Genomic DNA, 27,641 nt, shown 5'->3' on the forward strand with positions numbered 1-27,641 from the left:
TCTGTACGCTGACTCATTGTTCTTGCTGATGAGACCCACCACGGTCGTGTCATCGGTGAACTTGATGATGTGGTTCGAGCTGTGTGTTACTGCACAGTCGTGGGTCAGCAGAGTGAACAGCAGTGGACCGTGCACACAGCCCTGGGGGGCCCCCGTGCTCAGTGTGATGGTGTTGGTGATGCTGCTTCCAATCCAGACTGACTGAGGTCTCCCAGTCAGGAAGTCGAGGATCCAGTTGCAGAGGGAGGTGTTCAGGCCCAGTAGGCTCAGCTTTCCAATCAGTTTCTGGGGAACGATTGTGTTGAATGCTGAACTGAAGTCTATGAACAGCATTCAAACATACGTGTCTTTTTTGTCCAGGTGGGTTAGGGCCAGGTGGAGGGTGATGGCAATGGCATCGTCTGTTGAATGGTTGGGACGGTACGTGAACTGCAGGGGGTCCAGTGAGGGGGCAGCAGAAGGAATTGGCTGCACTGTGACAGTGATGAAAATAGATCAGTCGCTGCAAAACACCTTTGGGACCCGAGACTGTGTAAAACTGAAGCTTTTCATTAGCTGTGTCGCTCTGTCCCTTGTCACAAGAAGTTGTGGACACAGCCCAGTCCGCAAACTCCACGGATTCTGTCTACACTTCTCGCTGCCTCGGTGAAACAGCCAGTGTAATCAAAGACCCCTCCCCCCACCCTGAATGTTCTCTCTTCTCCCCTCTCCCATCAGGCAGAGATATAACAGCCAGGAAGAACGTACCACCAGGCTGAAGGAGGGCTTCTGTCCCACTGCTGTCAGACTCTCAGTCATGAAAAGATGGACTCTGGAGGTCAGCCCAGAGGCTGACAAGGGTACGGAGTCACAATGAGCTACAGGCCTTTCGCCAGGTATTTGGCTGCTCACTATTTCAACCATTGTATATGATTTTTGCTGGGGAAGCCTGCGGTGAAATATCTCTTAGTAAAGCCAGCATGGGAGGAGACCACTCCAATCCTTTATCCAAGCAACACACACCAAAATGCTGGAGAGACTCAGCATGGTGGAAATGAATAAACAGTCAACATTTTCTGCCCAGGACCCTTCTTCAGGATTTTATTCAAAGGAGGCCATTTGGCCCTTCACCTCTGTGCCAGCCAGCTCTCCTCTGTAACCCATTTGCACTCTTTCCCCAGAGCACCACAGATGATACACTTCGGAAAGCTCCCAGTAAAGACCCCTTCCACAGCCTTTCCCACGTCACAGCAACTCATTTCCTGCTCTTGCCAACACCTCTCCCTCAGGCTGATCAGCAGGCAGCTTCTTGTGTATTCCCTGGGAGCTGTCCCTTTGTACAGTTAAATTGGCACACAGGCAACTCATCCGCCCAACAAGACATCTGTCCAACCAAGTCCCATGTTCCTGTCTGAATCCCTCCCACGAAACCTTTCCAATCCATCCTGCGCATATCCCTCCCTCAAAACTTTTCCAATCCATGTTCCTGTCCGTATCCCTCCCTCAAAACCTTTCCAATCCATGTTCCTGTCCGTATTCCTCTCCTGAAACCTTTCCAATCCATGTTCCTGTCTGTATCCCTCCCTCAGAACCTTTCCAATCCATCCTGCGCATATCCCTCCCTCAAAACCTTTCCAATCCATGTTCCTGCCCAAGTGTCTTTTAAGTTTTGTAACTGTACATGACTTCCTCTGGCAGCTCATTCCATATACCCACCATCCTCTTTGTGAAAAACTTCCTGCTCAGGTCCCCTTTACATCTTCCCCCTCTCCCCTTCAACCCATGCCCTCTAACATTCGACCTCCCTACCCTGGGGAAAAGGTTATGTCCATCCACCTGACCGACATCTTGTTGGGTACAGTCCTTCACTGACCCAATTATGTTTCTTGGATTTACTGCGTATGCCCACGAGAAAGCGAATCTCAGGGTTGCATATGGTGACATATAATAAATTTGAACTTTGAAGCTTATCTACGACCTCACGATTTTATAAACCTCAGCCTCCCTCGCTCAAGGGAAAACAATCCCAGCCTGACAAGTCTCTGCTGATAACTCAAACCTCTCTAGTCCCATAACATGCTTGTAAATCTTTTCTCGTGATTAATTACATCTTCCTGTAATGGGGCGAGAATTCAGGGGGCATTCAGTCCGTCAGAACAATCCGTAAGGCACAGCAGCAGAATAGGGCTATTCGGCCCATCAAGTCTGCTCCACCGTTTCACGATGGCTGTTTTACTTTTCCTCTCACTCACATTCTCCTGTCCTCTCCCCGTAACCTTTGACGCAACTGACCATCCACCGTAACTCTGCCCCTCGTGATTTTATATACCTCGATAAGGTTACCCCTCAGCTTCCCTCGCTCAAGGAAAAACAGTCCCAGCCTGTCCAGTGTCTCCTGATAAATCAAACCCTCCTGTCCCTGTAGTATCTGTGTGGTGCAGAGTATATTGACTGGCTGCATCACAGCCTGGTACGAAAACACCAACGCCCTTGAATGGAAAACTCTGCAAAAAGTAGCAGCTACAACTCAGTCCATCTCTGGGCTGCGAATAAAGTCCTCCCCACCACTGAGCGCATCTACATGGAGCTTTGTCGTAGGAAAGCACCATCCATTATCAGCGACCCCCACCACACAGGTCACACTCTTTCTCGATGCTGCCATCGGGAAGGAGGTAGAGGAGCTGCAAAACCCCACTAGGTTCAGGAACAGTTATTACCCAACCTTTGGGCTCTTGTAATAAAAAAAATTAATACCAGTGGGGATCACCTCACTCACCCCATCACTGAACTGTTCCCACAACATATCGCAAAACTGTTCCCAGAACATATCGCATGTTCTCGATACTTATTGCTTATTTATTCACTATTATTATTTCTTTCTTTTTCTACTTGCACAGTTGCTGTCTTTTTGTGCCCTGGCTGAATGCCTAAGTTAGTACAGTCGTTCACATTGATTCTGTTAGTACAGTCTTTCTCATTGATTCTGTTAGTTAGAAGTCTTTCTCATTCTCTTAGTACAGTCTCTCATTGATTCTGTTACGGTTAATACAGTCTTTCTCCATCTGTGTCCTCTGGTCCTAGACCCCCCCTAATACAAGAAACATCCTCTCCACATCCACTCTATCTGTGCCCTCTGGTCCTAGACTCCCCCACTATAGGAAACATCCTCTCCACATCCACTCTATCTGTGCCCTCTGGTCCTAGACTCCCCCACTATAGGAAACGTCCTCTCCACACCCACTGTACCTGTGCCTTTCAATATTCAATCCATTTCAATGAGGTCCCCCCCCCCACATTCTTCCAAATACCAGTAAATACAGGCCAGAGCCATCAAATGCCCCTCAGACACTAACCCTACCATTCTCTATCACCTTCTCTGGATGCTGTCAATGCCAAGACAAGGACAGGAGGGCACTGCCCAGGACTCACCTGTTGTAGACGCTCTCATAGAATTCCTTACTGGGAAGCAGCAGATGCAGGGCGGGCAGGGTCAGCTCCAGGATGTACTGGGAAGAGGCCAGCGTCTCAGACTGAAATTCCGCCATCTCCTCAGGCTCTCCCGGGATCACCATCTGTCAATCAAAGCCAGCAGCCATTACAGCTTGCCATCCTCTCCGCGATGGGGCGAGGAATGATTCCCACGGGAATGGTGTGATAATGGATACAACGGCCTACACTCATCATCATTCTGTGTCGTGTCGTATGACATCACCATTATGTACTGTGTCGTTATGATGTGGGTGATCATCGTCTCACAACCATGACTGTTCGTGGCAGATATTTCTACAGATGTGGTTTGCCATCGCCTTCTTCTGGGCAGTGTCTTTACAAGACGGGTGACCCCAGCCATTATCAATACTCTGCAGAGATTGTCTGCCTGGCGTCAGTGGTCACATAACCAGGACTTGTGATCTGCACCGACTGCTCATATGACCATCCACCACCTGCTCCCACGGCTTCACGTCACCTTGATCGGGGGCTAAGCAGGTGCTACACCTTGCCCAAGGGTGACCTGCAGGCCAGCGGAGGGAAGGAGTACCTCACACCTTCTTTGTATCTCCACCCTGGCACCTGCATTACCTCAAGTGAAACCAAAACAAAATCTATCGTTCCACAGTACAGATACACGCACAGAATCCCATCTGCCAGCTTTAGGATGTATCCATTCAAGTGTCCGTCTCAACAGCTCTTAAACTTGATGACTTTATCTGATCTTGCCACATTCCAGATGTGAAAACTGAACAGTTTTCAATAAAGGTTGAGAACCCCTTCCCCGAAATTCCAAAATCCAAGAACATCCGACATGACGTCACAAATGGAAAACTGCAGAAGGCTCCGGGAAGGTTCTCACATACGCCATGAACCGAACTTAATGAAAAATCGGAAAACACTGCATAAAGCCAAAAACTGAAGATCTCAATTCTGTATTGAAAGAGTGGATTTGTCATCAGAGTGAACGTACACTGTTTAACGGATAGAGTGGATGTGGAGAGGATGTTTCCTATAGCGGGGGAGTCTAGGACAGAGGACACAGATAGAGTGGATTTGGAGAGGATGTTTCCTATAGTGGGGGAGTCTAGGACCAGAGGACACAGATAGAGTGGATGTGGAGAGGATGTTTCCTGTAGTGGGGAAGTCTAGGACCAGAGGACACAGATAGAGTGGATGTGGAGAGGATGTTTCCTATAGTGGGGGAGTCTAGGACCAGAGGACACAGATACAGTGGATGTGGAGAGGATGTTTCCTATAGTGGGGGGGTCTAGGACCAGTGGACACAGATAGAGTGGATGTGGAGAGGATGTTTCCTATAGTGGGGGAGTCTAGGACCAGAGGACACAGATAGAGTGGATGTGGAGAGGATGTTTCCAATAGTGGGGGAGTCTAGGACAGAGGACACAGATAGAGTGGATGTGGAGAGGATGTTTCCTATAGTGGGGGAGTCTAGGACCAGAGGACACAGATAGAGTGGATGTGGAGAGGATGTTTCCTGTAGTGGGGAAGTCTAGGACCAGAGGACACAGATAGAGTGGATGTGGAGAGGATGTTTCCTGTAATGGGGGAGTCTAGGACCAGAGGACACAGACAGAGTGGATGTGGAGAGGATGTTTCCTATAGTTGGGGAGTCTAGGACCAGAGGACACAGATAGAGTGGATGTGGAGAGGATGTTTCCTGTAGTGGGGGAGTCGAGGACCAGAGGACACAGATAGAGTGGATGTGGAGAGGATGTTTCCTATAGTGGGGGAGTCCAGGACCAGAGGACACAGACAGACTGGATGTGGAGAGGATGTGTCCTGCAGTGGGGGGGTTTAGGTCACAGCATCAGAATAGAGGGAGGTCAGCCTAAAAGAGTTGAGCAGGAATTTCTACAGCCAGCGGGTGGTGAGTTGTGGAATTTATTGCCACAATTGGCTGTGGAGGCCGAGTCACTGGTATATTTGATGCTGTGATGATAGGGTCTGGTTTAATATGGGCATCAAGGCAGGAGAATGGTGTTGAGAGGGATAATAAATCATCCTCGATGGAATGGTGGAGCAGACTTGATGAGCTTAATGGCCTACATCTGCTCTTGTGGTTTAAATAAAAGCTGCCCTCACAGATGCCACTCATCACTGACACTGAGCAGGTCAGGTGGAGTCTGTGAAAAGGACGCAAGAGTTTCCCTATTCAGGTCAGAAAGCCTTTCTCAGAGCTCTTTGTTCCTCATACACTCTGGTTGGCTTCGCATTTCCAGTATCTCGAATTTTTTAAAAACTGTTTTTCAATTGCAGATGTCTGGTTTATGGGATGGCAAGATCAGGTTCAACAACTGCTGGGTGGCACCAATCCCAAAAAGAATGGTGACAGCTTGGATAGAATACCAAGGTAGACTACCTTGGACAGAACGGTGATAGCTGACTGCCTTGGATTCAGCAGATGGAAAAAGGCCCTTCGGCCCAACTGCCCCATGCTGACCAAGGCACCTTCCTCAGCGGGTCCCATTTGCCTGCGCTTGGCCCACGTCCCTCTCGAGCAGGGCTTCCCAACCTCTTTTATGCTGTGGACCAATACCATTAAGCAAGGGGTCCTCGGACCACAGGTTGGGAACCGCTGCTCGAGAGTGACCTTTGCTGTCCTCATGACTTTTAAATACCCACCCCAACCAGCTCCTCTGGCAACTTATTCCATCTAGCCAGCGGCCTCTGTGTGTGGTACAAAGTGTTCTCAGGCCCCCTTTCAATGTTTCTCCTCTTCTCCTCCGATCTGAAATTCCTCTACCCGCCGGGAAAAACTCACCATCCACCTTACCTGTGCCCCTGAAGATTTTATAAACCTCCCTCGGCCTCCTTCACTCCAGGGCAAACAGTTCCAGCCTGTCTCGTCCGATGGGGTATCAAAATTATCTGAAGAACATGTCACCCAACACTCTCGCAAACTCCTACAGGTGTACTGTGGAGGGCATCTCTGACTGGTTTTGGGTGGCGGAGAGGGAAACTGCACAGGATCGAAATAAACTGCAGGAAGTTGTAAACTCAGTCAGCTCCATCATGGGCAGTAACCTCCCCAGCATCCAGACACCTTCAAAAGGTGATGCCTCAAAGAGGCAGCATCCATCAGTAAGGACCCCCATCACCCAGGGCATGCCCTCTTCTCATTGCTACCATCAGGGAGAAGGGACAGGAGCCTGAAGACACACACTCAACGATTCAGGGACAGCTTCTTCCCCTCTGCCATCAGATTTCTGAATGGACATTGAACCCATAAACACTACCTCACTACTTTTTCTCTCTTTTTGCACTACTTAATTAAATTTTCTTCTTTTATATATACAAACGTACTTGTTGTGATTTATAGTTTTTATTTTTAAGTACTGCAGTGTTCTGCTCCCACAAAACAAGTTTCATGACGTCTGCCAGTGAGATTAAACCTGATCTTTGTTCTGAGAGGCAAAGGCCCCCTGGTACAACCCCAGTCTTTATACACTGACACTCTGATGCCACTGATCAGATTGCCTAGAAATGCGAATGGCTTGGCATTGGCTCCAGTGTGTGGGCAGGCTCGGGATCAGCACCTGCAATGTGGACAGGTCCGTGCACTTGCTGAAACTCGTCAGGATTAGCCTCCGGCCCACAGTCACAGAAAGAGACAGTGAACTAATAGCGTGCCGCGTCATTAACAGCAGCGACATCCAATAGTCCGGAAGGTGGCCAGGCCAGTGCCACTAAGTTCTGAGGTACCGGATTATCAGTTTTACAGCATATTCCTCCAGATACCCCCTCCGTTATTGTCCTGTCCACATTTCTTCCTCCACTGTCTCACTCAGCATCATACAGTTCTCTTGTGCTTCTCACTGTATTTATAGGACCACACACAAAAAGCTGGAGGAATTCAACAGGTCAGGCAGCATCTCAGGAGAGGAATACACGGCTGACATCTCAGGCCGAGAATCTTTCACCAGGGTCGGGAGATTCTTGGCCCGAAACGTCAAATGTCTGTCTATTCCTCTCCACAGATATTGCCTGAGCTGCTCTGTGTGTGTGTGCGTGTGTGTGTGTGTGTGTGTGAGAGAGAGAGTGTGCGTGTGTGTGTGCGTGTGTGTGTGTGTGTGTGTGAGAGAGAGAGTGTGCGTGTGTGTGTGCGTGAGTGTGTGCCTGTCTGTCTGTCTCTGGATTTCCAGCATCTGCAGAATCTCTCATGTCTACGATTACCACGCACACACGGTTTACAGTGTGAGCTCCACGAGAGCGAGGAATTTCATCGGGCCCTGACAGTAACCTGACCTGAATCTCAGTGGGACTGCAGACCAGGGTACAGTAACTTACCTCTCACACACCAAGCACAGGCGATTCTTTTTTCCTGAAAAGACACTTCTTCTCAGCAGTGTCTTTTCAGGACAGGTGACCCCCCCACCCCCCCCACCACCAGCCATCATCAATACTCGTCAGAGATTGTCTGCCTGGCATCAGTGGTCACATAACAGGACTTGTGATCTGCACCGGCTGCTCATACAACCATCCACCACCTGCTCCCACGGCTTCACGTCACTCTGATTGGGAGGGGAGTTTAGCGGGTGATACCCCTTGCCCAAGGGAGACCTGCAGGATAGTGGAGGGAAGGAGCACCTCACACCTCCTTTGGTGGGTGGCAGGGTGGAGTTACGGACAGACAACATGAGGTGAAGTGACCGGTCTGGGGTCAGAGTTACGGACAGACAACATGAGCCGGTGATGTGGCCAGTCTGGGGTGAGATTTACGGACAGACAACGTGAGGTGATGTGACTGGTCTGGGTTGAGATTTACGGACAGACAACGTGAGGTGAGGTTTCCTGTCTGGGGTGAGATTTATGGACAGACAACGTGAGGTGATGTGACCGGTCTGGGTTGAGATTTATGGACAGACAACGTGAGGTGATGTGACCGGTCTGGGGTGAGATTTACGGACAGACAATGTGAGGTGACGTCTGGGATGAGATTTACAGACAGACAACGTGAGGTGATGTTTCCGGACTGGGGTGAGATTTACAGACAGATTTACGTACAGTGGCCAGTGTGGGATGAGATTTACCGACAGACAACGTGAGGTGACGTTTCCAGTCTGGGGTGAGATTTACGTTCGGACAACGTGAGGTGACGTTTCCGGTCTGGGGTGAGATTTACGGACAGACAACGTGAGGTGATGTTTCCGGTCTGGGGTGAGATTTATGGACAGACAACGTGAGGTGACGTTTCCAGTCTGGGGTGAGATTTACGTTCGGACAACGTGAGGTGACGTTTCCGGTCTGGGGTGAGATTTACGGACAGACAACGTGAGGTGATGTTTCCGGTCTGGGGTGAGATTTACGGACAGACAACGTGAGGTGATGTGGCCAGTGTAGGATGAGATTTACGGACAGACAACGTGAGGTGACATTTCCCGTCTGGGGTGAGATTTATGTACAGACAACATGAGGTGATGTTTCCGGTCTGGGGTGAGATTTATGGACAGACAACGTGAGGTGACGTTTCCGGTCTGGGGTCAGATTTACAGACAGACAACGTGAGGTGACGTTTCCGGTCTGGGGTGAGATTTACGTACAGACAACGTGAGGTGACGTGGCCGGTCTGGGATGAGATTTATGGACAGACAACGTGAGGTGACGTTTCCGGTCTGGGGTCAGATTTACGGACAGACAATGTGAGGTGACGTGGCCGGTCTGGGATGAGATTTATGGACAGACAATGTGAGGTGAAGTTTCCGGTCTGGGGTCAGATTTACGGACAGACAACATGAGGTGACATTTCCAGCCTGGGGTGAGATTTACAGACAGACAATGTGAGGTGACGTTTCCGGTCTGGGGTGAGATTTACGGACAGACAACGTGAGGTGATGCGACCGGTCTGGGTTGAGATTTACGGACAGACAACGTGAGCTGGTGATGTTTCCGGTCTGGGGTGAGACTTACGGACAGACAACGTGAGGTGATGTTTCCGGTCTGGGGTGAGATTTACGGACAGACAACGTGAGGTGACGTGACCGGTCTGGGTTGAGATTTACGGACAGACAACGTGAGGTGATGTGACCAGTCTGGGTTGAGATTTACGGACAGACAACGTGAGGTGATGTGACCGGTCTGGGTTGAGATTTATGGACAGACAACGTGAGGTGACGTTTCCCGTCTGGGGTCAGATTTACGGACAGACAACATGAGGTGACATTTCCAGTCTGGGGTGAGATTTACGGACACACAACGTGAGCCGGTGATGTGACTGGTCTGGGGTGAGATTTACGGACAGACAATGTGAGGTGATGTGACCGGTCTGGGGTGAGATTTACAGACAGACAATGTGAGGTGATGTGACCAGTCTGGGTTGAGAGTTACGGACAGACAATGTGAGGTGACGTGACTGATCTGGGCTGAGATTTACGGACAGACAATGTGAGGTGACGTAACTGGTCTGGGGTGAGATTTACGGACAGACAATGTGAGGTGACGTGACTGATCTGGGCTGAGATTTACGGACAGACAATGTGAGGTGACGTGACTGATCTGGGCTGAGATTTACGGACAGTCAATGTGAGGTGACGTGACTGATCTGGGCTGAGATTTACGGACAGACAATGTGAGGTGACGTTTCCGGTCTGGGGTGAGATTTACGGACAGGTAATGTGAGGTGACGTGACTGATCTGGGCTGAGATTTACGGACAGACAATGTGAGGTGACGTGACTGATCTGGGCTGAGATTTACGGACACACAACGTGAGCCGGTGATGTGACTGATCTGGGCTGAGATTTACGGACAGACAATGTGAGGTGACGTGACTGATCTGGGCTGAGATTTACGGACACACAACGTGAGCCGGTGATGTGACTGATCTGGGCTGAGATTTACGGACAGACAATGTGAGGTGACGTGACTGATCTGGGCTGAGATTTACGGACAGACAACGTGAGCCAGTGATGTGACTGATCTGGGCTGAGATTTACGGACAGACAATGTGAGGTGACGTTTCCGGTCTGGGCTGAGATTTACGGACAGACAATGTGAGGTGACGTGACTGATCTGGGCTGAGATTTACGGACAGACAACGTGAGCCAGTGATGTGACTGATCTGGGCTGAGATTTACGGACAGACAATGTGAGGTGACGTTTCCGGTCTGGGCTGAGATTTACGGACAGACAATGTGAGGTGACGTGACTGATCTGGGCTGAGATTTACGGACACACAACGTGAGCCGGTGATGTGACTGATCTGGGCTGAGATTTACGGACAGACAATGTGAGCCGGTGACATGACCAGTCTGGAACAAGAGTTACGGACAGACAATGTGAGCCAGTGATGTGGCCGGCCTGGAACGAGATTTACAGACAAACAACGTGAGCTGGTGATACGGCCAGTCTGGAACGAGAGCTCACCTCCTCTGTTTCGTACATGGTGCGCTTGGACGAGAACGGAGAGGGTTCGGGCTGCTTCAGCTCACAGGGACTTTCCACGGTCGAGAGGTCGATGTCGTCTGTCTTCTCCATCAGCAGATCCCACTGGGAGCCGCTGTAGTCCGGGTTTACCGTCAGTACTATCCTGCCCCATTGGGAGAAGGATAACACTCAGAGATGACAACACTTACATTACAACCGACTTCGCCATTATACATCTACATGTATCAGGAATTTGCTGTGCTCTGTTTGCTCAACATGCAACAAAAAAAACATTCAACAATCATAAAGAATAAGGAATTCCATTAAAAATAGACTTCCACTTTAAAGTTATTTACAATGTTAATATAAAGTAGTTTAAAGTATTTACGGTGCAGTGCAGTGACTGGGGGGTTATGGACAAAGTGGAGTGGGCAGGGGACTAGAATGGTGGAGCAGAGTAATTGCCCGGAGCAAGAAGCATTGAAGCTGGTATATTGCTAGAGGTAGCACGTAGAGGTCAACGGTAATGGTAGAGTGACTTGACATTTCGCTATGGGTGTGGTATATTGTGAGAGAATGCTGCACCGAACCAGACAGTCAAGGCAGATATGAGGATACACTCTACAGTGACAGTGTAGAGTTACACCAGGGTGTCCTGGGGAAGATGGACTGATGTGAGGTTTTTTCTCTCTCTCTCTCTCGATGCACGAGTGCCAAGAAGTTTTCTCAGCAACATCTTCCGCTAGGATCAACTGGGCGAAGTGTTCCGGACCCTCAGTAGGTCAGGTGTGTGACGTCGGGGAGTGAAACGAGGAAGATTTAAAAGGACAGAAATCCTGATTCGGGTGTAATTCGGAGAAGGAAGTCTAAGAATCGGAGCGGGAGTGCGGAGGAAGCCATTTTGAATTTTTCAATTTTTTTTTTCCATCGGTGTTCAGAGAGGTGGAACTGCGCAGGCGTGTGACATCGGGCAGTGAAGCGCAGAAGATTTAAAAGGAACAGAGCCTTATCCAGCGGGCAGCGTCATTTGCGGGCGGCAGAGCGAGCCGGGAGCAGACTGAAGGCTTAAGGGCTTCGGCTCAATGGGCTTAGGCGGAAACAGGTGAAGCGAAGAGGGTTTGGCATTCATTTTTTGTTGTTATTTGAGGAGAGAGGCAGTATGAGGGTGAGGGCAGTTTGTTGTTCTCAGTGCCGGATGTGGGAGGCCCTGGAGTCTCCAGACCTCCCGGACGTCTACATCTGCGCCAGGTGCGCCGAGATGCAGCTCCTAAGGGACCGCGTTAGGGAACTGGAGCTGCAGCTCGATGACCTTCGTCTGGTCAGGGAGAGTGAGGAGTTGATAGAGAGGAGTTACAGGCAGGTGGTCAAACCAGGGCCACGGGAGGTAGACAAGTGGGTCACGGTTAGGAGGGGAAGGGGAAGTGTCAGGTACTACAGAGGACCCCAGTTGCTGTGCCCCTTGACAATAGGTACTCCTGTTTGAGTACTGTTGGGGGGGACAGCTTACCTGGGGGAAGCGACAGTGGCCGTGCCTCCGGCACAGAGTCCGGCCCTGTAGCTCAGAAGGGCAGGGAAAGGAAGAGGAGGGCAGTTCTAATAGGGGACTCGATAGTTAGGGGGTCAGACAGGCGATTCTGTGGACGCAGTCCAGAGACCCGGATGGTAGTTGCCTCCCTGATGCCAGGGTCCGGGATATTTCTGATCGCGTCCAAGATATCCTGAAGTGGGAGGGTGAGGAGCCAGAGGTCGTGGTACATATAGGTACCAATGACATAGGTAGGAAAAAGGATGAGGCCCTGAAAGGAGAATATAGGGAGTTAGGAAGGGAGTTGAGAAAAAGGACCGCAAAGGTAGTAATCTCGGGATTACTGCCTGTGCCACGCGACAGTGAGAGTAGGAATGCGATGAGGTGGAGGATAAATGCGTGGCTGAGGGATTGGAGCAGGGGGCAGGGATTCAAGTTTTTGGATCATTGGGACCTCTTTTGGCACAGGTGTGACCTGTACAAAAAGGACAGGTTACACTTGAATACACTTGAATCCTAGTGGGACCAATATCCTGGTGGGGAGATTTGCGAGGGCTACTGAGGTGACTTTAAACTAGAATGGTTGGGGGGTGGGAATCAAATTAAAGAGACTAGGATAGAAGAGGTTAGTTCACAAATAGAGAAAGCTAGTAGACAGTGTGTGAGGAGGATAGGCAGGGGACAGAGATCAGGAGCACTCAGACCAAAGATGTAGGGGACAAGGAAGAAAAAGATAACAAAGTTGTTTGCTCCATTAAGGATAAACAGAGAGTAGGAAGTGGAGAGTTTCTTCAATGCATCTATTTTAATACTAGGAGCATTGTAAGAAAGGTGGATGAGCTTAGAGCATGGATTGATACCTGGAAATATGATGTCGTGGCTATTAGTGAAACGCAGTTGCAGGAGGGGTGTGATTGGCAACTAAATATTCCAGGATTTCGCTGCTTCAGATGTGACAGAGTAGGAGGGGCAAGAGGGGGAGGTGTTGTATTGCTTGTCAGAGAAAATATAACAGCGGTCCTCTCGCAGGATAGATTAGTGGACTGGTCTAGTGAGGCTATTTGGGTGGAACTGAGGAATGGGAAAGGTGTAGTGACGTTTATAGGGATGTATTATAGACCACCTAATGGGGACCGAGAACTGGAGGAGCAAATTTGTAAGGAGATAGCAGATATTTGTAGTCAGCACAAGGTTGTGATTGTGGGAGATTTTAATTTTCCACACATAGACTGGGAAGCCCATTCTGTAAAAGGGCTGGATGGTTTGGAGTTTGTCAAATGTGTGCAAGGTAGCTTTTTGCAGCAATACATAGAGGTACCAACTAGAGAAGGGGCAGCATTGGATCTCCTGTAAGAGAATGAGATAGGTCAGGTGACGGAGGTATGTGTTGGAGAGCACTTCGGGTCCAGTGATCACAATACTATTAGTTTCAATATAATTATGGAGAAGGATAGGACTGGACCCAGGGTTGAGATTTTTGATTGGAGGAAGGCTAACTTTGAGGAGATGCGAAAGGATTTAGAAGGAGTGGATTGGGACAATTTGTTTTATGGGAAGGATGTAATAGAGAAATGGAGGTCATTTAAAGGTGAAATTTTGAGGGTACAGGATCTTTATGTTCCTGTTAGGTTGAAAGGAAGGTTAAAAGTTTGAGAGAGCCATGGTTTTCAAGGGATATAGGTAACTTGGTTCGGAAAAAGAGAACGATTTACAATAAATATAGGCAGCTTGGAGTTAATGAGGTGCTCGAGGAATATAAAGAATGTAAAAAGAATCTTAAGAAAGAAATTAGAAACGCTAAAAGAAGATATGAGGCAGCTTTAGCAAGTAAGGTGAAAATAAATCCAAAGGGTTTCTATAGTTATATAAATAGCAAAAGGACAGTGAGGGATAAAATTGGTCCCTTAGAGAATCAGAGTGGACGGCTATGTGCGGAGCCAAAAGAGATGGGGGAGATTTTAAACAATTTCTTTTCTTCAGTATTCACTAAGGAGAAGGATATTGCATTGTGTAAGGTAAAGGAAACAAGGAGGGTAGTTATGGAAAGTATGACAATTAAAGAAGAGGAAGTACTGGCGCTTTGGACAAGATATTCCCTAGGACCTTGAGGGAAGCTAGTGTGGAAATAGCAGGGGCTCTGACAGAAATATTTCAAATGTCGTTAGAAATGGGGATGGTGCCGGAGGATTGGCACATTGCTCATGTGGTTCCATTGTTTAAAAAGGGTTCTAAGAGTAAACCTGGCAATTATCGACTTGTGAGTTTGACGTCAGTGGTGGGTAAATTGATGGAAAGTATTCTTAGAGATGGTATGTATAATTTTCTGGATAGACAGAGTCTGATTAGGAACAGTCAACATGGATTTGTCCGTAGAAGGTCATGTTTGACAAATCTTATTGTATTTTTTGAAGAGGTTACTAGGAAAGTTGATGAGGGTAAAGCGGTGGATGTTGTCTATATGGTCTTCAGTAAGGCCTTTGACAAGGTTCCACACGGAAGGTTAGTTAGGAACGTTCAATTGTTAAGCATTAATATCGAAGTAGTAACATGGATTCAGCAGTGGCTGGATGGGAGACGCCAGAGAGTGGTGGTGGATAACTGTGTGTCAGATTGGAGGACGGTGTGTAGTGGTGTGCCTCAGGGATCGGTACTGGGTCCAAAGTTGTTTGTCATATATATTAATGATCTGGATGATAGGGTGGTAAATTGGATTAGTAAGTATGCAGATGATACGAAGAGAGCTGGCATTGTGGATAATGAAGTAGGTTTTCAAAGCTTGCAGAGAGATTTAGGCCAGTTAGAAGAGTGGGCTGAAAGATAGCAGATGGAGTTTAATGCTGAAAAATGTGAGGTGCTACATTTTGGTAGGACTAATCAAAATAGGCCTACATGGTAAATGGTAGGGCATTGAAGAATGCTGTAGAACAGAGGGATCTAGGAATAATGGTGCATAGTTCCCTGAAGATAGAATCTCATGTGGATAGGGTGGTGAAGAAAGCTTTTGGTATGCTGGCCTTTATAAATCACAGCATTGAGTATAGGAGTTGGGATGTAATGTTGAAATTGTATAATGCATTGGTAAGGCCAAATTTGGAGTATTGTGTACAGTTCTGGTCACTGAATTATAGGAAAAATGTCAATAAAATTGAGAGAGTACAGAGGAGGTTTACTAAAATGTTGCCTGGGTTTCATCTCCTAAGTTACAGAGAAAGGTTGAACAAGTTAGGTCTTTATTCTTTGGAGCGTAGAAGGTTGAGGGGGGACTTGATAGAGGTGTTTAAAATTATGAGGGGGATTGGTGGAGTTGACGTGGATAGGCTTTTTCCATTGAGAGTGGGAGAGATTCAAACAAGAGGACATGAGTTGAGAGTTAAAGGACAAAAGTTTAGGGGTAACATGAGGGGGAACTTCTTTACTCAGAGAGTGGCAGCTGTGTGGAACGAGCTTCCAGCAGAAGTGGTTGAGGCAGGTTCGATGTTGTTGTTTAAAGTTAAAGTGGACAGATATATGGACAGGAAGGGAATTGAGGGTTATAGACTGAGTGCAGGTCGGTGGGACTGCGTGAGAGTAGGAGTTCGGCACGGACTAGAAGGGCCAAGATGGCCTGTTTCCGTGCTGTAATTGTTATATGGTTATATAGGTGGACTCCCTGCCAGAGGAGATGAGAGCTTTGGAGCGGAGCACCGGGCGCCTCCTCTATCTGGGAGTCTACCTGAGTCCTTCTGGGGAGACCTGGCTGGCGAACTGGCAGGAGCTGGAGATGAATGTCATGGCCCGGCTGGGGCGCTGGTCAGGGTGCTTTCCTATCGAGGCAGGGTGGTGGTCATAAACCAGCTGGTGGCCTCCATGTTGTGGTACTGGATGGTCACCTTGGCCCCCCCCTGCCCCTTTTGTCGCGATAATGCAGAGGAAGTTAGTGGACTCCTTCTGGGGCAATAGGAAACACTGGGTCTCTGCAGCAGTCTTGAGTCTCCCAGTGGGAGAGGGCGGACAGTTGCTGGTGTGTGTACGTATGCGACTGGCGGCTCTCCGCCTCAGGACTCTGCAGAGATTCCTGTACGCTGAGCACCCTCCCAGGTGGCACGTGTTGGCGACTTTCTTCCTCCGGAGGGGCTGCTGTCTTCACGAAGATATGCAGCTACCACCGGCGGGCATCAGCCGTGCTGCTTTGTGGAGTCTGCCCGGCTTCTATCAGGACCTGCTGAGAGTCTGGAACATAGTTGCCTCAGGCCGGGAATCCCCTCCTCCGGCAGAGGGCGGGGTCCTGGCCGACCCTTGCCCAGCCTCAATGGATGTCGGCACGGCTCAGGTGTGTGGATCGACTCAGGCTGAGCTACTCATCGGGCCCAGGCCCTGCAGCCTTACCCGGGAGCCGAGTCCACACAACTTGAGCCATCTCTCCTCAACACCCACAATCCCGTTCAGGGATGCAAGCAGGAGGTATCTGTATGGGCTGCTGCTCCACGCCCTCCACTTCCTAGCCCTTGTCCACCGTCCCGACACGCCATGGCGGTCTGTCTTTCCACCTGGGAGTGAGGGGGGTCCCCAATGGAAGTCCCTTTACGAGGGGGTTCTTCCCATGCACCTTGGGGATCTCGGCTGGAGGGTGCTGCATAGAACGATGCCCTGCAATAAGTTCTTTAGTTTGTACACGGATATCCCGGCCACATGTCATTTCTGCGAGTTGGAGGAGACCGTCTTCCATATGTACACGGAGTGTGTGAGGCTGCGGCCCCTTTTTGCGTATTTGCGTGGGCTGCTTCTCAACTTCTGGTTGCATTTTAGCCCCACCCTATTTATATACGGTCATCCAGTAAGGAGGGGGCATGGAGGGATGAGGATGCCCTTGTCAATTTGCTCCTAAGACTGGCAAAATCAGCCATCCGTGGCTCCTGGAAATGGGTGGCAGGAGGATCTTCCCGGGTAAATATTGAAAAGGAACACACACAGTCCACGGCAACCATAGAGGCGTTCCAGAACCGTTGGGCTCTGCGGGGGTTATTGTCATCATTGGCAGAGATGGAAACATTTTAGTTTAATGTGTACTGTCTATTTGTAGCATAGTAACTGGTTTGTATATATAGCATTGAATTTGTAATAAAGATATTTCTGCACGTGCACATGGTAAATAGTCTCTTTCCAGCCCACAGAAGCGGCAGGCAGCTGAGAGATCTACGTACACTGTTCCGTCTAAGCTGTGTGGTTGCACGGCCGCACAGTAACTGAAATGTCGCCACACACATAGCCTTTGTTGCCATTCAACTGGAATGTTCTTTTATATAAAGTTAGTATAATTTTCAAATAACGTTAATCTAATTTTGAAATACAGATGAACATAATTGTGAAGTACACCAATTAATTATGTATTAATGAATATAATCCATACATTTTCTTAAGAATCATACTACAACCTTTGATTTGAAATATTTTGGAGTTTCAGCATATTTACTTTGTCAGTGTTTCAAGTCACAATACTGTTACAAAGTGTAACAATAAACACAGGTAGCTCATTGGTCATAAACCGCCATCTGCTGATCGCTAACACCATCTAGTCAAAACATTTTACTTTTGCCCGTTGTTCCTTTTGGTTGTTTTGACTGCCTGACAGTGTTTGTGGTTGTGCGTTGTGGTTTGTGCTTGTTTGACGTGCATTCTTTTATATATAGGTATCCGTTAGTCTCGTGAGACCATGGATTTGCGCCTTGGAGGGTTTCCAGGGCACAGGCCTGGGCAAGGTTGTATGGAAGACTGGCGTTGCCCATGCTGCAGGTCTCCCCTCTCCATGCCACCGATGTTGTCCAAGGGAAGGGCATTAGGACCCATACAGCTTGGCACCAGTGTCGTCGCAGAGCAACGTGTGGTTAAGTGCCTTGATCAAGGACACACACGCTGCCTCAGCTGAGGCTTGAACTAGCGACCTTCAGATCACTAGACTGATGCCTTAACCACTTGGCCACACGCCAACACATGATGTGCATATTACAAAACGTTTGAAGTGCTGAAGCAACAAACACAAAATGCTGGAGGAACTCAGGTCTGGCAGCATCTCTGGAAAGGTCGACATCTTGGGCCGAGACCCTTCGTTGGGACTGAGAGGGAAAGGCGATCCCTGAATTAAAAGGTGGGGGAAAGCAAAAGAGGCTCGCTGGAAGGTGACAGGTGAAGCCGGGTGGGTGGGAAAGGTCAGGGACTGGAGAAGAAAAAGATGTGTTCAGAGGAGAGAAAGGGAACGGGGAGGGGACCCAGAGGGAAGTAATAAGTGGGTGAGAAGTGGAGAATAGGGGAGGGGGAGGAGATATGGATATTCAAGCCATTGGGTTAGAAGGTACTCAGACAGAAGATGAGGTGTTGCTCCTCCACCCCGAGGGTGGCCTCATCTTGGCACAAGAGGAGCCATGGATCAACAGGTCGGAATGGGAGTGGGAACGGGAATCAGGAGGTTCTCCACAGGGAAGTCCCGCTGGCGGCGGATGGTACGGAAGTGCCGCGCAGTTTTCAGGTCAGCTCAGAGCAATGGGTGGTCTGCGCACATGGGCGGGTACAGTGTCGGTGTGCACATGGAGGAACCTGTTACAGAGCACCGCTGTAAACAGCACGATAGGATGGGTTAGTTACAAAGTGAAGCTCACTCCACACAGACCAACACCACCACGCAGCCGCTGACCGGCTCAGCAATTCACCCGAGATGTTTCTGACTCACTTGGGGGTTGTGTATTTTGCACCGGGTACTTTATCACTTGCTTTGTTGACTCGAATGCACGAAACGCCAGGCTTCAGTCCATCTTCGTAGATACCTGTCGGAACAGAGTCGGAGATTTACAACATTGCACCGGCAAACATCACCTGCAGTGTCTTTACCGACGCAACGGTGTTTCCAATTGCAGCAGCTGACATTCTGTCTGTCCGTCCGTCCATCATGTGCCATGTCATATGACCATGGTTGCTCTTGGCAAATTCTACAAAAGGGGTTTGCCATTGTGTTCTTCTGGGCAGTGTCTTTTCAAGACAGGTGACCCCAGGCACCATCAATACCCTTCAGAGATTGTCTGCCTGGTGTCAGTGGTCACGTAACTAGTACTAGTGATATACACTGGCTGGTCATACGACCAAGGCTTCACGTGACCCTGATCTGGGGGTGGGGGGGGGGTGCTAAGCGGGTGCTACACCTTGCCCAAGGGTGACCAGCAGGCTAGGAGAGGGGAGGAGAACCTTTCAGCCCCTTTGGTAGAGATGTGCCTCCACTCCGCCACCCAATGACCTTCTGTACCTGTGTGAAGCGCCCAGTTCCGTATCAATCCAGGGTCTGGAGCTGCCTCTGTCCTTTAAACTCCGCCTTAAAACAAAACGTCCCCTAACGAAGGCAGCGTTAACAGAATTGGATCACTCTTCCTTGCTGGCGATGCAAGAAGAGGCTTTGAATATTTTTCAGGCAGAGGTGGGTAGATTTCAGAGGAGTGCGGCGCAGTGGGCCGGGCTGCTGCCTCACAGGAGCAGAGAGCTGGTTTCGATCCTGACCTCCAGCGCTGAGTCCACGTGTGGAGTTTGCATGTTCCTCCTGGTAGTGTGCCACCCCTGGCTGCCCCAGGTTACTACCACCGTCCACTGTGTGAGGGTGGGGGGGGGGGTGGAGTTGATGGGGACGTCGGGAGAATAATAAGGGATGTGTAAATGGATATATAGTCTTCAGCAAGTTACAAGAAATAGTAGATAAAGTAATCAATGTGCCAAGGGAGGACTGACCAACAAATGCAAGGAGACCGAATGTACAGTTATCACAAAGAAGAAATACAGGAGCTGCAAACTCAACGTGGGCAACTAAAGTAAACATGAAAGTTCAATTACTTAGGGGGCACATGATAACTTCTGACCGTAATTAGGAGGATGGGGATTGCCGAATGCACATTGGAGTGTTTCAGCAAGATACTAAAGAGCAGCATAGTTCCTCTGGGTAGGAAATTCAAACGAGTGGTGCGGTTCATTCCATGCTGACATACAGAAGCGAACGCTGGACAATATCACAGCAAAATGAGGGAAGACTCAAAGCTGCAGAAATGTGGTTTTTGAGAAGAAGGATGAAAATAATGTGGAGGGACAGGGTAAGAAATGAGGAAGTCTTGCAGTTTGGGGAGGTACATGGCTGGGAGGGGAATGGAGGGCTATGGTCCTGCTGCAGGTCGATGGGACAAGGCAGTTTAAATGCTTTGGTATGGACTAGATGGGCCAAAGGGCCTGTTTCTGTACAGTACTGTACTTCTCTATGACTCTAAGTGCTGCGAAAAGCTGTAATAAGATATTGTCATCAATCAGGAAGGAAGTACTGAGGAAAGAAAAGGCTCAAACATCTTGCAGTGATGGCAAAAACTGATGGAAGAAAAAGTCAGGATCAACAGTGAAGGGCACTCGTGCATTACATCAAGGGATGGACAGGGAAAGATTCGTACAGCTTTTCAGGTTAAAGATAGATGGACGACTATGATCGTCCACGGCATACGACACAGCACAAAATGTTCACGAACATGAAGTCACAAAAGGCCAACATAAGTACAGTCCATACGTATCAGTGAGTGTTTGGGAGAGTAGAGGGATGGATTTGCTCTCCGGTACAGGCACCTGTCAGCCAGTGTTTGGAAGAGTAGAGGGATGGATTTACTGTCTGTTACAGACACGTGTCAGTGAGTGTTTGGGAGAGTAATGGGATGGATTTGCTCTCCGGTACAGGCACGTGTCAGCCAGTGTTTGGGAGAGTAGAGGGATGGATTTACTGTCCGTTACAGGCACCTGTCAGCAAGTGTTTCATACAGTAATAGAATGGATTTGCTCTCCGGTACAGACACGTCTGAGTGAGTGTTTGGGAGAGTAGAGGGATGGATTGGCTGTCCATTACAGACACGCCTGAGTGAGTGTTTGGGAGAGTAGAGGGATGGATTGGCTGTCCATTACAGACACGTCTGAGTGAGTGTTTGGGAGAGTAGAGGGATGGATTGGCTGTCCATTACAGACACGTCTGAGTGAGTGTTTGGGAGAGTAGAGGGATGGATTGGCTGTCCATTACAGACACGTCTGAGTGAGTGTTTGGGAGAGTAGAGGGATGGATTGGCTGTCCATTACAGACACGTGTCAGTGAGTGTTTGGGAGAGTAGAGGGATTGATTTACTGTCTGATACAGACACGTGTCAGTGAGTGTTTGGGAGAGTAGAGGGATGGATTGGCTGTCCATTACAGGCACATGTCAGCCAGTGTTTGTGACAGTAGTGGAATAGAATTGCTGTCCGTTACAGGCATGTTTCAGTGAGTGTTTTGGACAGAAATAGAATGGATTTGCTGTCTCTTACAGGCTCATGTCAGTGTTTGGGAGAGTAGAGGGATGGATTTGCTGTCCGTTACAGAGCAACATGCCATCTCCTGCTGCCTGGAAACATGACTTGCAACAATATCTGAATGGCTGAGTGCATCAATGGTTCACTCCGCGATCAAAGGCCAGTGACGTGTGTGATGGTTCACTCCGCGATCGAAGGCCAGTGATGTGTGTGATGGTTCACACTACAATCAAAGGCCAGTGACGTGTGTGATGGTTCACTCCGCGATCGAAGGCCAGCGATGTGTGTGATGGTTCACACTACAATCAAAGGCCAGTGATGTGTGCGATGGTTCACTCTGCGATCAAAGGCCAGTGATGTGTGTGATGGTTCACTCTGCGATCAAAGGCCAGTGATGTGTGTGATGGTTCACTCTGCGATCAAAGGCCAGTGATGTGTGTGATGGTTCACTCCGTGATCAAAGGCCAGTGATGTGTGCGATGGTTCACTCTGTGATCAAAGGCCAGTGATGTGTGTGATGGTTCACTCCGTGATCAAAGGCCAGTGATGTGTGCGATGGTTCACTCTGTGATCAAAGGCCAGTGATGTGTGTGATGGTTCACTCCGTGATCAAAGGCCAGTGATGTGTGTGATGGTTCACACCGTGATCGAAGGCCAGTGATGTGTGTGATGGTTCACTCCGTGATCGAAGGCCAGTGATGTGTGTGATGGTTCACACCGTGATCAAAGGCCAGTGATGTGTGTGATGGTTCACTCCGTGATCGAAGGCCAGTGATGTGTGTGACGGTTCACTCCGTGATCAAAGGCCAGTGATGTGTGTGACGGTTCACTCCGCGATCGAAGGCCAGCGATGTGTGTGATGGTTCACTCCGTGATCAAAGGCCAGTGATGTGTGTGATGGTTCACTCCGTGATCAAAGGCCAGAGATGTGTGTGATGGTTCACTCCGTGATCAAAGGCCAGTGATGTGTGCGATGGTTCACTCCGCGATCAAAGGCCAGTGATGTGTGTGATGGTTCACTCCGTGATCGAAGGCCAGTGATGTGTGTGATGGTTCACACTACAATCAAAGGCCAGTGATGTGTGCGATGGTCCACTCTGCATTCGAGATATGCGCCTCGCTGCTTCATCCACGTTAGAGGGCCAGTGAGGTGGATGGGCAACGAAGGGAATCCATGGAAATTTGGCTGTCTCAGATCAGTGTTGCCCTGGATCAGACGTCCATGCAAGCTGGAGCTATGAGGAGGCCCGAAGGCCAATGAGTCAGCATACCTAGAGTTCATGGACCTGTTATCATCTGGTCAGAGATACCGAAGATCGAAACCCAAAGATCAATCGGAAATCTGGAAGTTAAAGCCTGGTTTCCCAGACCGTCCTGGAGCTGAAGGACAATCCACCTGTGCGGATGGTGGTTGCGGGAGGGGGGAAGAGAGGGAGGAAAGGGGCTTGTTTTGCTGTTGTTGTTTGTTGATTTCTGTGTCATTCTCCTGAGCACTGAGGCCACATTATGTTGGCACCGGAATGTGTGTCGACACTTGCCCCCAACACAGTGAAATGTGTCATTACCGCAAACCGTGAACGTGTGAAAATCTGAAACTGAATCCAACCACAGATCTCCAGCCCTCAGACCTGGTCAGGGCTTCAATCTGAATCCAACCACAGATCTCCAGCCCTCAGACCAGGACTCCAAACTGAATCCAGCCACAGATCTCCAGCCCTCAGACCTGGTCAGGGCTTCAATCTGAATCCAGCCACAGATCTCCAGCCCTCAGACCAGGACTCCAAACTGAATCCAGCCACAGATTTCCAGCCACCAGGTCAGAACTTCAAACTACAGATCTCCAGTCCCCAGTTCAGGAATTCAAACTGAATCCAGCCACAGATCTCCAGCCCCCAGGTCAGGAATTCAAACTGAATCCAGCCACAGATCTCCAACCCCCAGGTCAAAAACTTCAAACTACAGATCTCCAACCCCCCAGTTTGGGATTCAAACTGAATCCAGCCACAGATCTCCAGCCCTCAGACCAGGACTCCAAACTGAATCCAGCCACAGATCTCCAGCCACCAGGTCAGAACTTCAAACTACAGATCTCCAACCCCCCAGTTTGGGATTCAAACTGAATCCAGCCACAGATCTCCAGCCCTCAGACCAGGACTCCAAACTGAATCCAGCCACAGATTTCCAGCCACCAGGTCAGAACTTCAAACTACAGATCTCCAGTCCCCAGTTCAGGAATTCAAACTGAATCCAGCCACAGATCTCCAGCCCCCAGGTCAGGAATTCAAACTGAATCCAGCCACAGATCTCCAACCCCCAGGTCAAAAACTTCAAACTACAGATCTCCAACCCCCCAGTTTGGGATTCAAACTGAATCCAGCCACAGATCTCCAGCCCTCAGACCAGGACTCCAAACTGAATCCAGCCACAGATCTCCAGCCACCAGGTCAGAACTTCAAACTACAGATCTCCAACCCCCCAGTTTGGGATTCAAACTGAATCCAGCCACAGATCTCCAGCCCTCAGACCAGGACTCCAAACTGAATCCAGCCACAGATCTCCAGCCACCAGGTCAGAACTTCAAACTACAGATCTCCAGTCCCCAGTTCAGGAATTCAAACTGAATCCAGCCACAGATCTCCAGCCCCCAGGTCAGGAATTCAAACTGAATCCAGCCACAGATCTCCAACCCCCAGGTCAAAAACTTCAAACTACAGATCTCCAACCCCCCAGTTTGGGATTCAAACTGAATCCAGCCACAGATCTCCAGCCCTCAGACCAGGACTCCAAACTGAATCCAGCCACAGATCTCCAGCCACCAGGTCAGAACTTCAAACTACAGATCTCCAACCCCCCAGTTTGGGATTCAAACTGAATCCAGCCACAGATCTCCAGCCCTCAGACCAGGACTCCAAACTGAATCCAGCCACAGATCTCCAGCCACCAGGTCAGAACTTCAAACTACAGATCTCCAACCCCCCAGGTTGGGATTCAAACAGAATCCAGACCCCAGGTCAGGGCTTCAAACTGAATCCAGCCACAGATCTCCAGCCCCCAGTTCAGGGATTCAAACTGAATCCAGCCACAGATCTCCAGCCCCCAAGTCAGAACTTCAAACTACAGATCTCCAACTCCCCAGGTTGGGATTCACACTGAATCCAGCCACAGATCTCCAGCCCCCAGGTCAGGGCTTCAAACTGAATCCAACCACAGATCTCCAGCCGTCAGGTCAGGGCTTCAAACTGAATCCAACCACAGATTTCCAGCCGTCAGGTCAGGGCTTCAACCTGAATCCAGCCACAGATCTCCAACCCCCAGATCAGGGATTCAAACTGAATCCAGCCACAGATCTCCAGCCACCAGGTCAGAACTTCAAACTACAGATCTCCAACCCCCCCAGGTTGGGATTCAAACTGAATCCAGCCACAGATCTCCAGCCCCCAGTTCAGGGATTCAAACTGAATCCAGCCACAGATCTCCAGCCACCAGGTCAGAACTTCAAACTACAGATCTCCAACCCCCCCCCAGGTTGGGATTCAAACTGAATCCAGCCACAGATCTCCAGCCCCTAGTTCAGGGATTCAAACTGAATCCAACCACAGATCTCCAGCCCTCAGGTCAGGGCTTCAAACTGAATCCAGTCACAGATCTCCAGCCCCTAGTTCAGGGATTCAAACTGAATCCAACCACAAATCTCCAGCCCTCAGGTCAGGGCTTCAAACTGAATCCAGCCACAGATCTCCAACCCCCAGATCAGGGATTCAAACTGAATCCAGCCACAGATCTCCAGCCACCAGGTCAGAACTTCAAACTACAGATCTCCAACCCCCCCAGGTTGGGATTCAAACTGAATCCAGCCACAGATCTTCAGCCCCCAGGTCAGGAATTCAAACTGAATCCAGCCACAGATCTCCAGCCCCCAGGTCAGGGCTTCAATCTGAATCCAACCACAGATCTCCAGCGCCCAGTTCAGGAATTCAAACTGAATCCAGCCACAGATCTCCAACCCCCAGATCAGGGATTCAAACTGAATCCAGCCACAGATCTCCACCCTCCAGGTCAGAACATCAAACTACAGATCTCCAACCCCCCGGTTGGGATTCAAACTGAATCCAGCCACAGATCTCCAGCCCTCAGACCAGGACTCCAAACTGAATCCAGCCACAGATCTCCAGCCACCAGGTCGAACTTCATACTACAGATCTCCAACCCCCCCAGGTTGGGATTCAAACTGAATCCAGCCCCCAGGTCAGGGCTTCAAACTGAATCCAGCCACAGATCTCCAGCCCCCAGTTCAGGGATTCAAACTGAATCCAGCCACAGACCTCCAGCCCCCAGGTCAGGGCTTCAAACTGAATCCAGCCACAGATCTCCAGCCCCCAGGTCAGGAATTCAAACTGAATCCAGCCACAGATCTCCAACCCCCAGGTCAGGGCTTCAAACTGAATCCAACCACAGATCTCCAGCCCTCAAGTCAGGGCTTCAAACTGAATCCAGCCACAGATCTCCAGCCCCCAGGTCAGGAATTCAAACTGAATCCAACCACAGATCTCCAACCCCCCAGGTTGGGATTCAAACTGAATCCAGCCACAGATCTCCAACCCCCAGGTCAGGGCTTCAAACTGAATCCAACCACAGATCTCCAGCCCTCAGGTCAGGGCTTCAAACTGAATCCAGCCACAGATCTCCAGCCCCCAGGTCAGGGCTTCAAGCTGAATCCAGCCACAGATCTCCAACCCCCCAGGTTGGGATTCAAACTGAATCCAGCCACAGATCTCCAGCCCCCAGGTCAGAACTTCAAACTACAGATCTCCAACTCCCCAGGTTGGGATTCAAACTGAATCCAGCCCCCAGGTCAGGGCTTCAAACTGAATCCAGCCACAGATCTCCAGCCACCAGGTCAGAACTTCAAACTACAGATCTCCAACCCCCCCAGGTTGGAATTCAAACTGAAACCAGCCACAGATCTCCAGCCCTCAGATCAGGTCAGGGCTTCAAACTGAATCCAGCCGCAGATCTCCAGCCCGCAGTTCAGGGATTCAAACTGAATCCAGCCGCAGATCTCCAACCCCCAGACCTGGACTCCAAACTGAATCCAGCCACAGATCTCCAGCCGCCAGGTCGGGATTCCAATCTGAATCCAACCACAGATCTCCAACCCCCAGTCCAGGACTTTTGTGAAGGGGCTTGCCATGTCCATTCCAGGGCAGCTTACTAATCTTTGGTCTCACTCAGCTATCACCTGTGACTCCATGTAGCAGCCACATTGCAGTACACCGCTTCCACCGGTGGGCTACACCAGGTGAGGATAGCTGGTGGGAGAGGGACACGCCTGTCCTATCACGTGAAGCCCGCTCCCACAGACTGGGCCGATGAGATCAAGAGTGAGATCCAACGGCCAGGAAGGTGGTCCTGCAACAATCCGTGGAGAGTGAAGGGCAATGACAAGGCACAGAAGACGACATGGTCATCCACTGCGACCGATGAAGCTCTCGGTTTGTGATGACTACTCGTACCACTGGACTCAAAATTCTGAGGTTGAGAGAGTGTAACTGTCCCAGTGCAATGGTTTTCCCACTTTAAAAACTCGCCCGCACAGGTGTATTGTCATCATCGGATACAGCGTACACCCACCACACTACCATGTTCTTCTGATAGACTGTAAATGAACAAAATCAGCACAGACACCTCGTGCAGATAATGGACTGCCTTCGTACAATCCTTTCGAGGATTGCATCCTCCAAATCTTCATTTTCATTGTAACATTCAAGATGATTATGGATACCTTCAAATTCTTCGTTCAATGTGATAATAATAAGCCAGCTACCAATCCCCCTCAATTCTGGACTCGTCTCCTGTCAGCCAGCACTGACGGCCAAGCCAGCAGCTGGTTCACCCCAGGTCCTCTCTTCTTATTGAATCCCTACTAAACCCTGCTCCTTCGAGGTC

General features: G+C 49.6%; 1 protein-coding gene across 1 annotated transcript in view; it reads right to left on the reverse strand.

The window, feature by feature from the left end:
• Positions 1-27,641, reverse strand: part of LOC140192800 (autophagy-related protein 2 homolog A-like) — a gene marked incomplete at its 5' end in the record, with an annotated part of 161,929 nt that overhangs the window by 84,558 nt on the left and 49,730 nt on the right. The window contains 3 exons of the mRNA XM_072250278.1: positions 3,409-3,551; positions 10,854-11,016; positions 19,079-19,172. Of these exons, the coding sequence (XP_072106379.1) occupies positions 3,409-3,551; positions 10,854-11,016; positions 19,079-19,172 (400 nt within the window). The remainder of the gene's footprint in view (positions 1-3,408; positions 3,552-10,853; positions 11,017-19,078; positions 19,173-27,641) is intronic.

Source organism: Mobula birostris, unplaced genomic scaffold, assembly GCF_030028105.1.
Source record: "Mobula birostris isolate sMobBir1 unplaced genomic scaffold, sMobBir1.hap1 scaffold_268, whole genome shotgun sequence".
Classification (NCBI taxonomy): Eukaryota; Metazoa; Chordata; class Chondrichthyes; order Myliobatiformes; family Myliobatidae; genus Mobula; species Mobula birostris.